Raw genomic sequence first — 15,966 nt, 5'->3', positions numbered from 1 at the left:
AGGAGGAGGAGGAGGAGGAGGAGGAGGAGGAGGAGGAGGAGGAGGAGGAGGAGGAGGAGGAAGAGGAGGAAGAGTTCTCACTACTGCAGCCACCTTCAAGTCAGCTCCTCCAGGGACACAAGCCAAAACTCAAATGTTGAACAGTATCTTCTGTTACTAGGGTGAATATCATATCAGTCAAAGTATGAAAAGGCAGGCAGACTTTTGATTATAATGAGTTTTTTTTTAAATAAGCATGGGCCTATCCATTTACGACTTGAAAACTATAAAAGTGGTGTGAATCTTATTTAAAAAAGAAAAAAGAAAAAGTTCTGTCCTGTGACTGCTCCCAAGGGAGAGGGATTGGACGCTCCTCGTGATTGAGCTCCTCCCTCCTCGGGAGTAGGCGGTGCCAATCCTCCCGCCCTGGTACCGCTAACCGCAGTCGCGGCGACGGGATTCTGGAAAACTTTTCTGGAGTGCTGGATTTTGAGAGCTGAAGCCGCGGGGTTTCGGACCAGCTAACTCCATGAAGTCTCCAGGACGCAGCACGCGCACAGCCTCTGCCTCCTGGGCAGATCGCACCCTAGGCCCCGGGCCCCTCCCGGAACCCAGGCCTCGGACCAGGGTCTTCAAGACCCTACTAGCCATTCTGTCACTGGTGAGTATGGCGCCACGTGTGCGCGGTGCGCGGAGTGGAAAGGCAGCGGCGAAGAGAAATGGCGCGGAAGTGCCCCGCGAGCCGGGAGCGCACGTGCCCGTGGGAGGGGGGTGTGGTCGGAAGATGTGGAAAACTCGTGGTGAGGACTCGACCGGGAAGCCTAGAAGGTTCGATGGTGGACTGGGGTGGGGTGAGTCAGGACGAGATGGGAGGCGGGCGGAACTGGGAGGACGTGACAAGGCGCCGCTCAGGTCGCTAAAAGACGGGAGGTTAGATGAGAAGATCCAAAGATGGAGGGAGGAAAGAAAGTTCTGAGGTGGGGGTGGTGAGGTGGGGGTGGTGGGGTGGGGCGGGGTTGTGGGGGAGCAGCTGGCCCAGCAAAACGCACCACAGCACCAAACCTGGGGCAAAGTGGAGCAGAGGAAGGGCAAGGATCTGGTTACCCTCAGGACCCTCAGGACGATAAATTAGAAGCGGGTCCTGTGGGGGGGGGGGGGCGAGGCGGAGGGGGGAAGGGGGCGGGGGGGGGTGGCGAGAGTGGGCGGGGCGGAAGAGTGGGCGGGACGGGGGGGCTGGGGGGGGCGCAGGGTTGGGGCGAAGAGAGTCCGGAAAACTTTGCTGGAAGTGCGGGAACGGCCATCTTCGGAGGAGCTAACTCCATGAAGCCTCAAGGACGCAGCAGGCGCACAGCCTCTGCCGCCTGGGCAGATCGCACTCCATGCCCCGGGCCCCTCCCGGAGCTCAGGCCTCGGACCAGGGTCTTCAAGACCCTACTAGCCATTCTGTCACTGGTGAGTGCCCCGCGAGCCGGGAGCGCACGTGTCTGTGTGTGTGTGTGTGTGTGTGTGTGCGTGTGTGTGTGTGTGGTCGGACGGTGTGGAAAACTCTGTGATGGACCAGGTAGGACTCCACCGGGAAGCCTAGACGGTCCGATGGTGGACTGGGGGTGGGGTGGGTCAGGATGAGATGGGAGGTGAGCGGAACACTCTAAACCGGGAGGACGTGACAAGGTGCCGCTCAAGTCGCTAAAAGACGGGGGTTGGGGGGTGGGGGGGATTAGATGAGAAGACCCAAAGATGGAGGGAGGAAAGAAAGTTCTGAGGTGGGGGTGGGGGTGGGGCGGAGTTGGGAGGGGGAGCAGCTGGCCCAGCAAAACGCACCACAGTACCAAACCTGGGGCAAAGTGGAGCAGAGGGAAGGGCAAGGATCTGGTTACCCTCAGGACGATAAATTAGAAGCGGGGTCCTGTGTGTGGAGTGGGGGCGAGGTAGAGGGGGGAAGGGGCGGGGGAAAGGGGGCATGGGGGGCGGGGCGGGGCTGGGGTGGGGAGGGGGACCCAGTCTACCTGCTGGCCACTGGCCACTCCCTTCCAGGCAAGAAAGTAAGTCTTGCTTTAGCTACCATAAAGTTCTGGTTCATTTCCAGTTTCTTGGACTCTGCAACTTACTGGGCTTAAAAAGAGTTAGAGAGGCCTAGAATCACACACACCCGTCTGCTAGCATGAGATTATTGAAGGAAATTCCACTTTCTTGGAGTCCATTGTTTCTAATGTCTAATAGAGAGGCACACAAGTGTCTCTTTAAAGATACTTATTATATGCATTCTTATATGCATATTATTATTGACTTTTCCTCCAAGTTGGATACAGTTCCCCACTTTTTGTTTTTTGTGTGTTTGTTTTCATTCTTTTTCTTTCTTTTTTTTAAAGATTTATTTATTTACTTATTTATTTTTTGGATTTGGGTTTTTTGAGACAGGGTTTCTCTGTACAGCCCTGGCTGTCCGGAACTCACTCTGTAGACCAGGCTGGCCTTGAACTCAGAAATCTGCCTGCCTCTGCCTCCCAGAGTGCTGGGATTACAGGCGTGCAACACCACCGCCCTGCTTGCTTGCTTTTTTTATTTATTTATTTATTTATTTATTTATTGTACACTGTAGTAGCTGTCTTCAGACACTCCAGAAGAGGTAGTCAGATCTTGATACAGATGGCTGTGAGCCACCATGTGGTTGCTGGGAATTGAACTCAGGACCTTTGGAAGAACAGTCAGTGCTCTTAACCACTGAACTATCTCTCCAGCTCCAGCCCCTCTTTTTTTTTTTTTTTAAATATTTATTTTTTTACTATATATAAGTACACTGTGGCTGTTTTTCTGACACTCCAGAAGAGGGCGTCAGATTTCATTACGGATGGTTGTGAGCCACCATGTGGTTGCTGGGATTTGAACTCAGGACCTTCGGAAGAGCAATCAGTGCTCTTAACCGCTAAGGCATCTCTCCAGCCCATTTATTGGCATTTCATATGTTATCCCCCTTCCCAGTTCTCCCTCCTTAAAACCCCTATCCTCTTCCTCTGCCTTCTGTTTTAGTACTTGACTGTTGAGGTAGAGCATGCCTATGTCTGAAAACAAAAATAAGTAGAATGAAAGAAGGACCCAGAGTTAGGATGTGCTCAGTTAGTGCCAGGCAGCCCTGCCCAGCAGCCATCGCTTCCACCCTCTCCTGGCTTTTAGCTACTTTTGGTATCACTTCTTTAGCTGTTTGAAAAACAAACAAAAAAAAAAAGAAAGAAAGAAAGAAAAGGAAAAGAGAAAAGAAATAAGCAGAAGAGAAGTTGCTAACATGGAGATGCGGTGGAGGAGTAAACCGTGTGTTACTTTAATGGGTACGGACTTAGAGTTTTAAGATGAAAAGAAGTCTGGATTTTGGTTACAGAACAGTGGTTACAGAACACAGCAGTGTTGGCCTTTTCGTTTAAAATGATTATAGTGTTAGTTTTCCCTAATGTATACCCAAATGCATGTTAAAAAAAAAAACACCTTGCCGGGCGGTGGTGGTGCACACCTGTAATCCCAGCATTCTGGGAGGCAGAGACTGGCGGATTTCTGAGTTCGAGGCTAGCCTGGTCTATGGAGTGAGCTCTAGGACAGCCAGGGCTACACAGAGAAACCCTGTCTAGAAAAAACCAAATCCAAAACAAAAAAATCTTTGTGTGCACTCATCTTAGTTAGGGTTTCATTGCTGTGAAGAAACTCCATGACCATGGGTAACTTGTAAAGAAAACATTTAATTGGGGCTGGCTTACAGTTTCACAGGTTTAGTCCATATCATTATGGTGGGAAGCATGGCAGCATGCAGGCAGACATGGTGCTGCAGGAGCAGAGAGTTCTACATCCAGATCTGCAGGCAGCAAAAGGACCGTGTACCATACTGGGTGTAGCCTGAGCACACGAGACCTCAAATTCCGCCCCCACAGTGATGAACTTTCTCTAACAGGGTCACACCTCCTCCAGTAAGGCCACATCTCCTACTAGTGCCACTCCCCATGGACCAAGCATTCAAACACAAGAGTCAATGGGGCAATACCTACTCAGACCCCACATTCCGCTCTCTGACCCCCACAGGCTTGTAGCCATAGCATAATGTAAAATGCATTTAGTCCAACTTCAAAAGTCCCCATAGTCTCAACAATGTTAAAAGTCCAACGTTCAGAAGCTCTTCTGAGATTCATGCAATCTCTTAACTGTAATCCCCTATACGATAAAAATAAGAGACAGATCACATACTTGCAACATACCACGGCACAGGATATACAACCAAAGCATTTGTCGTCCCACCTCAAGATCCAGATCAAAGGAAGTCTCCCTGCCTCGGGGTCCTGGTCACCGGTGTGCCCTCCATTTCTGGATTGTAGTCCATTCCAGATGTAGTCTAGTTGACAGCCGAGAACAGCTATCACAACACTAAATGGCTTCGTGTGAGTGCAGTATCGTAGAGCATGTCTGGAGGTCAGAGGCCAGCTTCAGGTGTCAGTTCTCACCCTCTACCTCATTTGAAACAGGATCTCTTGTTCATCACTGACTATGTTGCTGGCTGTCCCGCCAGCTTCTAGGAATTCTTTATCTCTACCTCATTCAGCCACAGGAGTCCTGGGATTTCAGATGTGTGCTTTTGTGCTTGACTTTATATGGAGTTTTGGAAATCTGAACTCAGGTCCTTGCGATTGTGTGGCAAATGTACTATCCACAGAGCCATCTTCTTAAGTCTTGACTGCATTTTAAAAGCTAGGGGTGGGGGTGGGGGGCAGAAACTGGCTCATATTAGAGGATGCATACTGTTTCTAGTTGAGAAAATATAATTTTAAAGATGTTCCTCTAATTTTATACCGTGTATACTATGTATGTCTATACAAACTTATTGTTTTAAACAGTAAAGAGTTAAAGGGAATAGTTCAAGCGTCTATGACTTGGGCAGCTGTAAGAAGCGAAAAGAGGAGCATGAACAGAAACTAGTGCTGCAGTTAGAAGCGGGGAAGGGTCTAAAGGTCATGTCCTCTTAGAAGCTGGAGGGAAGGTGGCCTTGGAATGGTAAGACCCGAAAGCCACTTAAGGCAGTTCCTGCTTTGTTTCCACAGGGTTTCTTTGTTCTAGGAACAGCTGAGCCAGTGCACGATGGTCCAGCTCACCTACAGAGACTGGAGCAGAGCCCATCAGGAGGACTATGTCCAGCAGGTACGTTCTAGAGTGATAGCCAGTCTTTGTCTCTGATTCCCACCCACAGGCTCCACGGTCTTGCAGTTCTGTTTGTTTTCTGACATAGATCCTTACTCATCGTTTTCTAAATCCAGGGTCATGAAGATTTATCTTCACAGAATTTTGCCTGAATGTTTTCTATTCTGGTATGTTTCTATTAAGGTATTTTGAACTAATTTTTGTGCACAGAATCAGGTAAGGGTCCAGCTTCTGATTTTATTCGTAGCTATCCAGTTCCTTCTTTTTTCTTTTTTTCTTTCTTTTCTTTCCATTTTTTTTTTAATTTATTTTTTTTTATTTTTGCTGGATCCACGCTAGGGATCACGCTAGACGAGCACATTACCACTGAGCTGTCGGCCCCAGCACCGCTAGCCAGCTACTGTTCACGCTATGCATTGTGTGAATTCTGGGTGCCCTACAATCCTAAAACCATGGAAACCAGCTGTGTTCACATTCTTTTCAGTCATCCTAACTCTCTAAGGAACCATTGGTAGTTCTTAGCCTGGTCCTGATACCAGAATTATCAAGGTCAGTGTCTGTGCTTGGGCAGTCCTAACAAGCCAGGCTCTACCACCATCAGTAATTAAGCCAGGCAAAAAAAGTCACTGATGAGAGAGCTGGCCCCACCCCTCCCCCTAGGCAGTGCCAGAGCTGGCCCAGGTGGCAAGGATGTGGGAGAGCTGCCGAGCTGACCAGCTCAGCTACCACAGTCCCAGATCCAGGGCTCTGAGGGCCCACCTCAACAGCTGCTGGAGCCCGTGAAGGGACTGGAACCTGCAGAACCAAAGCTGCAGAGCCTTCATGACTCAGGGTAACAAGAGGACATCTGAGAGGAGTCTCAGTGAGCATTAGTATTGATAGTGTAGGGGACCCAAACCAATGACTCATTGCATGAACATTTGCAAGTGAAGATGTGTGAACAGAATGGTATACCGTGTGACTGTGATACAACACAGCTTCCACGGCGAGACCTTTTTTTTTCTTTTTTTTAAAAAAAATTAATTTTCTATTTTCTTTGGGGGAGAAGTTATGAGTAGGCAGTGGATATTGAGGGACTAGGAATGGGTGGGATTGGGGTGCATGATGTGAAATTCACAAATAATCAATAAAAAATTATGGGAAAAATGTCATTGATACTGAAATTCACAAGAAGGAGATTTTCCCATCATGGCCATATTGGAAACAGACAGGGAATCTAGTGACCCCCAAATCCATCTTTGACATGGCATTTAGGGTTAAGTAGGGGCCAGAGTTATATATTGTTTTGTTGTTGTTTTCATAATTTTTAATGATTTATTTTTATCTTCTGTACATTGGTGTTTTGCCTGCATGTGTGTCTGTGTGAGGGTGTCGGAACTGGTCCCCTGGAACTGGAGCCACAGACACTTGTGAGATGCCATGTGGGTTCAGGGACTTGAACCCAGGTCTTCTGGAAGAGTGGCCAGTGCTCTTACCTTCTGAGCCATCTCTCCAGCCACCAGAATTACTGATCCATCATTATTTTGTGCCCATGCTGTCCTGCAGGGTGACCTGACAACTACAAATCTTGTTCCTTATAAGTTTCTGCATCCTGCCTAGCCATAGGCTTCATCTTCTTCTCTTTCCCCAGTAAAAGATTTCCAATTTGTTGGCATTCGGTGTCTCAATAGTCTTACACGCAAAGGGAGAGGTCACAAGTGTCTCTTTGGCATATCCCCCGTTCTTCTAGAAAGCCCATTGCAGTCCTGCAGCCTCTGGCCACTCCCTGTGTCTGTGGGCACCACTGCAGAGATACAGGGCTCCTTGGCCTTCTGAAGAAGCTGCCTCCCTTCCTTTTGGCCATGGCTTCAGCCTCCTTCCAGGACAGGTGGCAGATGCTGAGAAGACAGCGTTCCCATGTCTGTGACTCTCTGCTAGAGCCACCTGTCTTGAGGACAGTCCAGTTCTGCTGAGTGGTGCAGGCATATACAGAGGATGGACAGGAAGACCATCTGTTCCTTCCTGTACACCGAACACTATCTCCTGCTCCAATCAGTGGAGGCCTTAGGGGTATAGGCCTGAGGTCCCAGGAGTGCTTGTCAGTGATGTCTAGGAGACAGAATGGGTACCAGATCGCTTCATCATGAGGTGGCTTCTGTAGTCTGTGTATATAGATACTTGTCTTTTTTACAAGTTACCTACTTTGTTGATGTACCAAAGTTCATAATATTCATCCACAATCCTCTTTCTTTTTATTGGATGATGGGAGCCTCATATTTAACCCTGGCTGGCCTACAGTGTGCTTGTGTAGACCAATCTTGCCTTGAATTGTTTCTGCCTACTAGCCTAAATGATAAGTTCTGGGCTAGCTAGGGCTATATAGTGAAGCCTTGTTCAAAAAACAACAAGCAAAACAAACAAACAAAAAACAGAGAGGAAGAAAAGAAAATGCTCCCTAGACATGCATGCCCACAGCCAGTCTGATGCAGGCGCTCTCTCAGTTATGACTCCCATTTCCCACGTATGTCTGACTAGGACACGAGTCTTCACCACAGCTCTGGGAATCCTGACGTTTGCTTAACCAGTGTTCTTTGCCTTCTCAGGCTACCACCTGTCAGAAGAAAACGGCTTGTGCAAACCTTGCAGTGATGGTGTAGACTACACCAGGTCTCCCAACAGGTTGCCTTCGTGCATCCCCTGCAGGGTCTGTAAGGAAGGTACAGAACAAAGGGGCCCTTCCCCGAAGGCAGGGTCTGGGGAGGTGGCATTCTTAACTGCAGTGGACTCAGAAACCTCAGTTCCAGCCATCTTGATCTTCGTTCTTACCTGTCCTCCACCTGTCTTTAATTCATTGGGACAAAACCAAACGTTGTGAAGAATTCATTTGTTCTGTGTTTTAGGAATCGTTAGGACCATCTGTTAAGAATGGGGTAGTGTTGGGCTGGAGAGATGGCTCAGCAGTTAAGAGCACTGACTGCTCTTCTAAAACTCCTGAGTTCAAATCCCAGCAACCACATAGTGGCTCACAACTGTCTGTAATGGCATCTGATGCACTCTTCTGGTGTGTCTGAAGATAGCTATAGTGTACCTACATAATAAATAAATAAATCTTTAAAAAGAAAGAATGGGGTAGTGTGCCCTGTGGAGGGCCCCTTCTGATGCCCTCAGATACATTGTGGGACAGTTGCCACTGCCCTCACCATGAATTGACTTATATACTTAGCACACATGGTGAACAGGAAGTACCCTAGTGTCAGCTGTGCAAGGACTTGTCCCAAGGAGTGGTGGGGCTCCACAGAGCACATGACATTATAGCTGGGTCTTGAAGGGTAGATACAGGGCTCTAAGTGGAACATGGAGGTCTCCAGCCAGAGTTGCAGAATTGAGGAGTTAAGAAACCTGCACGTTTGGAATAGGGAATAATTCCATTCTGGGTCTGCATGCGTCTGCTCGACTCTGCAGTGGATTTGATACCATCCTCAAACCTCGAGTCACCATTTAAGTAGTGGCCTGCTTTGCATCTTCAGGAAGTCAGACATGTGGGTCATGGGGTGTAATACCAGCCTAGGAAGGAAAAGAGCCACTGAGAGTCTCCCTTTGTCCCCGTGGTCACTCTTCAATTGTGGGTGACATGGTGTGGTTGTTCTTCCTCTCGGGAGCCTTCAGCTTCTTTCTTAGTACTGGCTGCCTTCAAGTCCTGTGAGACCTAAGGCCACTCCTTCTACAACATAAACTTCAGCACACATTTACATTTCTTGCCATGGGCCTACTGATGTGTCTGGGTCGTGGGTTATTGTGTTAGTTTCTTGTCAGGAAAAGCTCTAACACTTACAGAAGAAAGAGTTGAAGCGGCTCGCAGTGCAAGGGTACCATCCTCTGTGGCAGGGAGTCAGGTGGCAGGGCGGGGACAGATGCTCAGCTCACCTGCTCAGCGAGAGGGGGCATGTGAGCTCAGCTTGGTTTCCCCTCTTCATGCAGTTCAGGGACTTAGTCTGAGGAATGGTGCCACCCAGACAGTGTGAGTCTTCCCACCCAGTTAGCTTAATCAAGATAACCCCCACAGACATTCCCAGAGGCCTGTCTCCCAGATGATTCTAGATCTTATCAAGTTAACAATTGAGATTGATCACCACAGTCAGTAACACAAAAGGTAGTGGTTGTGTGGGCTAGGACTGCGTTCCCAGCTGGCTCTGGGCTAGACTCTCTTGTTGCAGTCTCTAGGGTTGTGGCGGGTCACTCAGTCTCTGCTTCTTTAGGCCCCTCCCGTTTCCAGGAGCTTGAAGATCATCCTCTGTACATCCCTTGCCCTGAGGACTCATAGCTGCTCTTGGGAGCCATCATCTGCATGCCTGGGGTGTGGTGTTATAGAAACTGGTCCTCAATATTACTTTCTGAGTTCAGTTGAGCTAAAGTGGAAGTGTGTCATGGGGAAGTGTTACCATGGTAACCAGGAAACCTCTTCCCTCAAACCCTTACAGATAAAGTCGTAAAAAGCCAATGCACCTTAACCAGAAACACAGAGTGTCAATGCAAACCAGGCACCTTTGAAGATAAAGACTCCACCGAGATCTGCCAGTCATGCTCTAAGTATGATACAGGGGCCCTGGAACTCCTACAAACCCAGAGGAACCCCAGAAGACCCTACCTTCTTTGTATCCTTCTCTTTCCCTTCGACCCCATAGAGTTCCCACACCATAGGGTATCCCCTAAACTCTTGGGGTCTCTGAGCCTGCGGTCATCTCTCCATATCCAACTGCAAGTCTCTCCATATCCCTGTCCCCCATGAGTCAGCGGCCCCTTCCTGTTCTTTCCCACCCGTTCTTTTCCCCTGACCAGATAGTTTGTCTACTACCCGTAGACACGGAGTGTGAGAATGAGTAGGCCGTAGCCTGGCTTATGTTTATTTATACTTTTTCAGGATTCTTGTGCAGCCAATGGCCTATAAAGACAAAAATACTGCAGCCCGCAAAAGAGTGTGTGTGTGTGTGTGTGTCTATGTGTCTGTGTGTGTCCCTTGGGGCTCTCAGAGGCACTTGAGCCCACTCAGCCAGTCTTGCTTCAGGAGCCTGTCCTGTCGGTGCCACCTGTTCTCTACTTCAGGAGTTTGAGGCAGGAAAGGCCGACAAAGGGACATGGCTCAGTAGTGACTGCATGGGCTTTTTACCTTCCCTTTCCTAACTTAGGGTCTTCCTATGGCCAGGACAGCTCTATACACACCCTGTACAAAAGGCGGAGGGGCTGCCGCCATGCCTACGGGGGTTCCCCAAGGTCTGCATTGTGTGTGCCCAAATGTAGGGACAAATGTGGGATGAAAGACAGGGAGTCTGTCTTTCCTTTCATACCATTTCAGGGATGCTGGGGCACATTTGGCCAGCAGCCTTCTCACAAAATCTCATTTGTTTCTTGTGTGTGCCCAGCTGCACTGATGAGGAAGATGAAGTGACACCCTGTACCCCAGAGACAAACCGGAGGTGTGTCTCCAAAAATGCTTGGGCATCTCAGCACAACCTAGGCCTCGTGATAGGGCTTCCAGTCGCATCGATGATCCTGCTGATTGGAGCTCTGGCTGTCTGGAAGATTAATGCATGGTGGCCAGGGTGCCTCTTGATGATAAGAAACTCAGGTGAGCATTGGCTGAGGGTGGGGCCCCTGGACACTGAATCTCACTTTCCCTGACCTGCCCTTCTTCAGGATTGTCCTCCTTATGTCCAAAAGCCCTGTGCCCTTGAAGCGTAGCTCTGTCTTGTTCCTGTGATTCATATACCATCTCCCACTTCCCCCAGACAGCAAAAATCCTTCCTCTGAGCAGTGCCTCTCACTCACCGGTTCCTAATTCTCTTCATTGTAAAGCGTCTTCTGTGACCTGTGATCATTGTCATCCTGGAGGCTTAGTGCCTCCATCTGCTAACCTACGCCTAGAATGTTCTCAGCCTCTAAGACTTGCTGCTGAATAAGCTCACTCTTTCTAGTTCTTTCTGAACTCCGGCTGGCGGTTCAACTCAGCTGTTCTGGCTCCAACTCCTCTCCAGACTGACTAATTCAATCTGGCTTCTCTTTTTGCCTCTCCTGAATTTTTCTGCTTGACCTCAGACTAACTCTAGCAATCTGTTCTATTCTCCGACTTGTCATTCTCTGGCTCATTCTGCCTTTACCTGTGTCTGGCTTGTTCTCTCTCTACAATCTGTCTCTGTACAACTGCCTCCTTTCTCTCTTTAATTCTTTCTCTTTCTCTTGGTTTTTTTTTTTTTTTTTGGATTTGGTTTTTTCGAGACAGGGTTTCTCTGTGTAGCCCTGGCTGTCCTGGAACTCACTCTGTAGACCAGGCTGGCCTCGAACTCAGAGATCTGCCTGCCTCTGCCTCCCAGAGTGCTGGGATTACAGGCGTGCGCCACCACCGCCCAGCTAATTCTTTCTCTTAAGTAGCTTCCCTTTCCTCTCTATTTTCTGTGAGAGTTGGGCATATCCTGTTCTGTCAAATCAGACATCACTTTCAAACTTGGGTGCTTCCTTCTATAAAGTAACTTTACCTTCATTGTTTGGGATTAAAGGTGTGTACTAAGGGTGTGTCTGTATTCCAGCCAGAGGGATTAAGGTGTGTGTGTTAAGGGCTGAGTCACACCAGGACTAGAAACAGATGTTTTCAGTAAATACACAATCTTGGGGTTCACAGTGTAATCAAATATCCTATAACACTTAACCAGTGGGCATAGAGAGTGGGGCGTAGTCAGGACAAAGAGGCATCAAATCTTCAACTGAGGATAAAAGTCAGGACCAGAGAGAGCCAGGGACAGCTCTGATGACAGCAGAACCAGACGAAAATGCTATGTGTGTTTATGTTTATTCGGTTTCTCCCTAGCAGCCTTCTCAGCCTGAGGGTAGACCGAAGCAAGAATGGTCCCTCCTTACCTAGTTAGTGTTGGAGCCTCTAGCCCCCTCTGCTCAGATAAAGAAGGGCTGATGAGTTTCCTGCCCACTTGCTGTGGGCATCTCCTTCTCTTCTAGGCTGTGAACGGGACCCTGAAAGTGCAAACACGCTCTTGGGCCCAAAGACATCGAGCAAGACAAATGACTCTCACCACAACACGGTCAGTCCTGCAGTGAAGGCCTCAGCTGTTGCTCTGCAGAGAAGCAGGACTTTTTTATTTTACTCTTTAATTTTATGTATGTAAGTGTTTGGCCTACATGTATGTCTGTGCATCACATGCATGTCTGGTAACCATGAAGGCTAGAAGAGGCTGTTGGATCCCCTGAACTGGAGTTACAGGCAGTTACGCGCTGCCCCTTGGGTTCTGGGAATCGAACCCAGATTTTCTGGATGAGTAGCCAGTACTCTCAGCCACCGAGCCATCTCTTCAGCCCTGAGAAGCAGGGTGTTTGAGGGGCTGCACAACCCAGGAAGGAGGGCACATTATCTCCACCTGATCTGGGTCCACTCTCAAGCAAATGACCATTTTGAGCTTCCACACAGCCTCAGACCATGTTGCAACTGTGCCTTTTTCTGCCCTGCTCCTGTGGTTGGCATCAGGTGGGAGTAGAGACCTCTCCTTGGCACGGTGTCAGGAGCACAAGGTGCCAGAAAAAGATCGTGGGGATGTGATCCTGGGTTTTCATCTCCTTAGTTGTGACTTTGCCTTCCCAAAGTCATTTCCACATACTTGGGTCCCTCGGGGGGATCTGTAGTTCAGGGCGGTGATCACACTGAGCCCCCATACAGCAGAGAATGGCCAGCCACTCTTTTTTGAACACGAAATGGACAGACAAGAGCTGATGACAGGTATCACTGGAGAAATGCTGGTTTATAAAGTGGCAGTTGTTATCAGATCTCCTAGGGGACGAAGGACAGACTGGGTATGGCCTAGTGTGGTGACCCTCTACCCCTTCGCCTCTGAGAGGGTGCTCACCTACCCACCCACACCCACTCACACACCCCCTCATCCACCTACCTACTCCCAACTTACCCCTCCCGGCATCCCCCTTCCCTGGGACATCAGGTCTCTACAGTGAGACCAGACAAGGCAGTCCTCTGCTACATATGTGCCAGGGGCCACAGGCCAGCCCGTGTGTGCTCTTTGGTTGGTGGCTTAGTCTCTGGGAGCTCCCAGGGGTCTGCATTAGTTGATTCTGTTGTCTTCCTATGTGATTGCCATCCCCTTCAGCTCCTTCAGTCTTTCCCCTGACTCTCCATAGGGGTCCCAGACCTCAGTCTAGTGGTTGGCTGTAAGTATCTGTGTCTGTCTCAGTCAGCTACTGATGGAGACTTGATGCTCCAGGGAAGAGGGATGAGAGGAGGGTAAGTTGGGGGTAGGTAGGTGGTTGAGTGAGCATCTTCTCAGAGACGAAGGGGTAGAGGGTAAATGACATTGGCTGTCTGTATAGACATTTCCTTCATTAATGATGTATCTGAAGAACTACCCTGCCTCTATCTTATGCTTAAAAGCCATCTTATAGTAAAGACAAACTAGATCCTTTCCTGTTTATGATCAAACGTCTATTTCTCAAGTATTGGGCCATGCCCCACCTATAACCTTAACTACAAATGATCCTGTACTACCACTCCCAGGAACGACAATCCTGTCTTTGTTTCAAAAAGTTAGTAATCATCTTGCAGTCCTAACTTTGATTTAAAAAGTTAAATGACCACCTACGCCTACCTCCTTATGACCACCTGCTGTTAGGACTACCTTGTTATATCCGCCTTGAAACCACGGCTTTGATTCAGGAGTTTGTTAGGACTAACTTGCTATGCTTATGTTAGGCTCTGGTAACCCCGCCTATTCTGCTGGCCTTTCCCCCCATCTGGAAGGCCCCTACACCTCAGCTCTATAAATCTGTCTTCCTCACATGTAATGCTGACCTCTCGAACCTCATGGGGGAGGGATATAATCCTTGTACCTGAATTTTAAAAAAAAAAACTTGCTTTAATTAATTTGGCCATGATGATTTAGGTCAGTGGTCTTTCTTCTCCCATCTTTGGGATTAACAATATCCTTTGGCTCCAAGTTATTTTTTAGAAGTCAAGTTTAGGGGCTGGAGAGGCGGCTCAGCAATTAAAAATATTTGTTGCTCTTCCAGAGAACCCAGGTTCAGTTCTCAGCACTTGGACTGGGAGGCTCCCTAAGTACCTGTAACTCCAGCTCCAGGGCACCGGACGCTTTTGTCCGGCATCCCCAGCTCCTCCTCATGTGCACATGACACTCACATACATAAATGTAAAACCTTTCAAACAGTCAAATTTCATATTCAGTTGTACCAAAAGCCTTCCCAGCCTATTGGTGTTTTTATTTCCATATTTAGACAGTTGATGTGTGAGTTGCTGTTACTGATCAAAACACCATGAAAGCCATGAAGCAAATCTTGACCTTGGGTTTTGCAAAAAATCTGTTCTCTGTAGTCTCCAACTGAGTCTTGTAAGAAGCCTTGGGCAGGGGGTGCAGAAGGGAAGCCCTGGAGTAAAGGGGGGATATGTGGTCTTGATGGAGGCTTATACAAGTGTACACTTGTCGCAGAACACTTGAGTTGAAGATTTATGCCACACTGGGCCACTAGCATTCAAGAGCCTTCAAGCAGCTGAGGCAGAGAGTTTATCTGTGTCTCCTCAGAGACCTTAGAGAGCAGTGCTGTAAACTAAGTCTCCTGGTCAGAGTCAGGCCTGGGCCCAGGTCTCCTGGCTGACCAGCGTGTCTGCTTTTTGCGTGCAGGAACCTCAGAAAACTCAGAGTTTGCCAACAGGAAGGAAGCCGCTGGTTCCGGCAAACGGAACTGACCCCACTGCCGGTAAGTGCTTTGTCTGAGGCACAGAAGCCCAGGGATTAGGAGAAGAAGCATTCCCATTACCATGGCAGATGGGGCTCTGCCAAGACAATGAACAATGGGTGCGCAGCCTACAGTGCTGTCGCTGGGACCCTCCCCAGTGCCTCATATTGTTATTGATAGAATCTGTCCTTTTGCCTTCCATTTCCTTGCTTTCCCCCCTGTAGTCCCCACCCCCGCCTGGGCCTCCAGAATGGCGCATTGGCCTGTGTTAATACCACTGACCTTAGACTGGAAGCTCCTGACACGGCCAGACCTAGTTCCTTGAGCTGTCCTGTAAGCCACAACCCCAGCTTCAGAGACTCCATGCAGAATGGATGGAGATCATCCCATGAGTAACGGTCCACATGCTGACTGCACGAACACTGAATTGAATCAAACGGCACTTGTTTTCTTTCATCTTTAGTTTGTTCATAAGTTAGTTCCACACAGGTTCTGGCAACAGAACTTAAATCTTCTGCAAGAGCAGGCTGTGCTCTTAACCTCCAGGCTCTCTCTTCCGCCCCCTACTCAGCGCTGCAGTGCTTGGGACGGAACTCAGGATTCTGAGTTCGCTGGGTGCCAGCTGAGCTCTAACCCTCCATTTACTGGCTAAATAAGACTGTTAGAAAATCCCCGTGAGACTCCTGGGGCTCATGGGACTCGTATCCCAGCTCCCTCGGTTTCTCAGGATGGAGGGTGACACATTTCATACATGTCTCATCTATGTCATCATAACCCCATAAATGAGCTTTCATGGCTTAGCCACAGGTTCAGGTTTGCAGTCACTTCTTTTTCTACATCTAGTGGCAGTGATGCAGCTGTGAGGGAGGCCAGCTGCCTGGAAGGGTCCTCTGCCTCTCTGCTCTTTCTGCAGATGCAGACAGCCTTGCCTTACACCACACACATTGTGAGTACAGCCTAAACAGCTTGCTTCTCTTGAGATACTGTACACTCACCCCTCTGTGCCCCTCTGTGCTTCATGCCACATGTTCCACCCTTACACACACACACACACACACACACACACACACACACACACACACTGCA

The 15,966-nt window shown here is 48.8% G+C and overlaps 1 protein-coding gene across 2 annotated transcripts in view; it reads left to right on the top strand.

Annotated features, from left to right (window-relative positions):
- The first annotated feature begins 374 nt into the window (after positions 1 to 374).
- LOC127691354 (tumor necrosis factor receptor superfamily member 10B-like) overlaps positions 375 to 15,966 on the top strand; it is an 18,012-nt gene continuing 2,420 nt past the window's right edge. The window contains exons 1-7 of one of the 2 annotated variants that reach the window (XM_052191095.1): positions 375 to 640; positions 5,052 to 5,148; positions 7,731 to 7,844; positions 9,606 to 9,714; positions 10,545 to 10,750; positions 12,130 to 12,212; positions 14,826 to 14,901. In XM_052191095.1, coding sequence (XP_052047055.1) covers positions 509 to 640; positions 5,052 to 5,148; positions 7,731 to 7,844; positions 9,606 to 9,714; positions 10,545 to 10,750; positions 12,130 to 12,212; positions 14,826 to 14,901 — 817 coding nt within the window. In that variant the 5' untranslated portion in view covers positions 375 to 508. Of the gene's footprint in view, positions 641 to 1,230; positions 1,432 to 5,051; positions 5,149 to 7,730; positions 7,845 to 9,605; positions 9,715 to 10,544; positions 10,751 to 12,129; positions 12,213 to 14,825; positions 14,902 to 15,966 lie in introns of those variants that run through there. The other variant, XM_052191094.1, reaches the window with a different exon arrangement.

Source organism: Apodemus sylvaticus, chromosome 8, assembly GCF_947179515.1.
Source record: "Apodemus sylvaticus chromosome 8, mApoSyl1.1, whole genome shotgun sequence".
Classification (NCBI taxonomy): Eukaryota; Metazoa; Chordata; class Mammalia; order Rodentia; family Muridae; genus Apodemus; species Apodemus sylvaticus.
The sequence above is the reverse complement of the archived record's forward strand: the minus strand, read 5'-3'. Positions and strand labels throughout refer to the sequence as shown.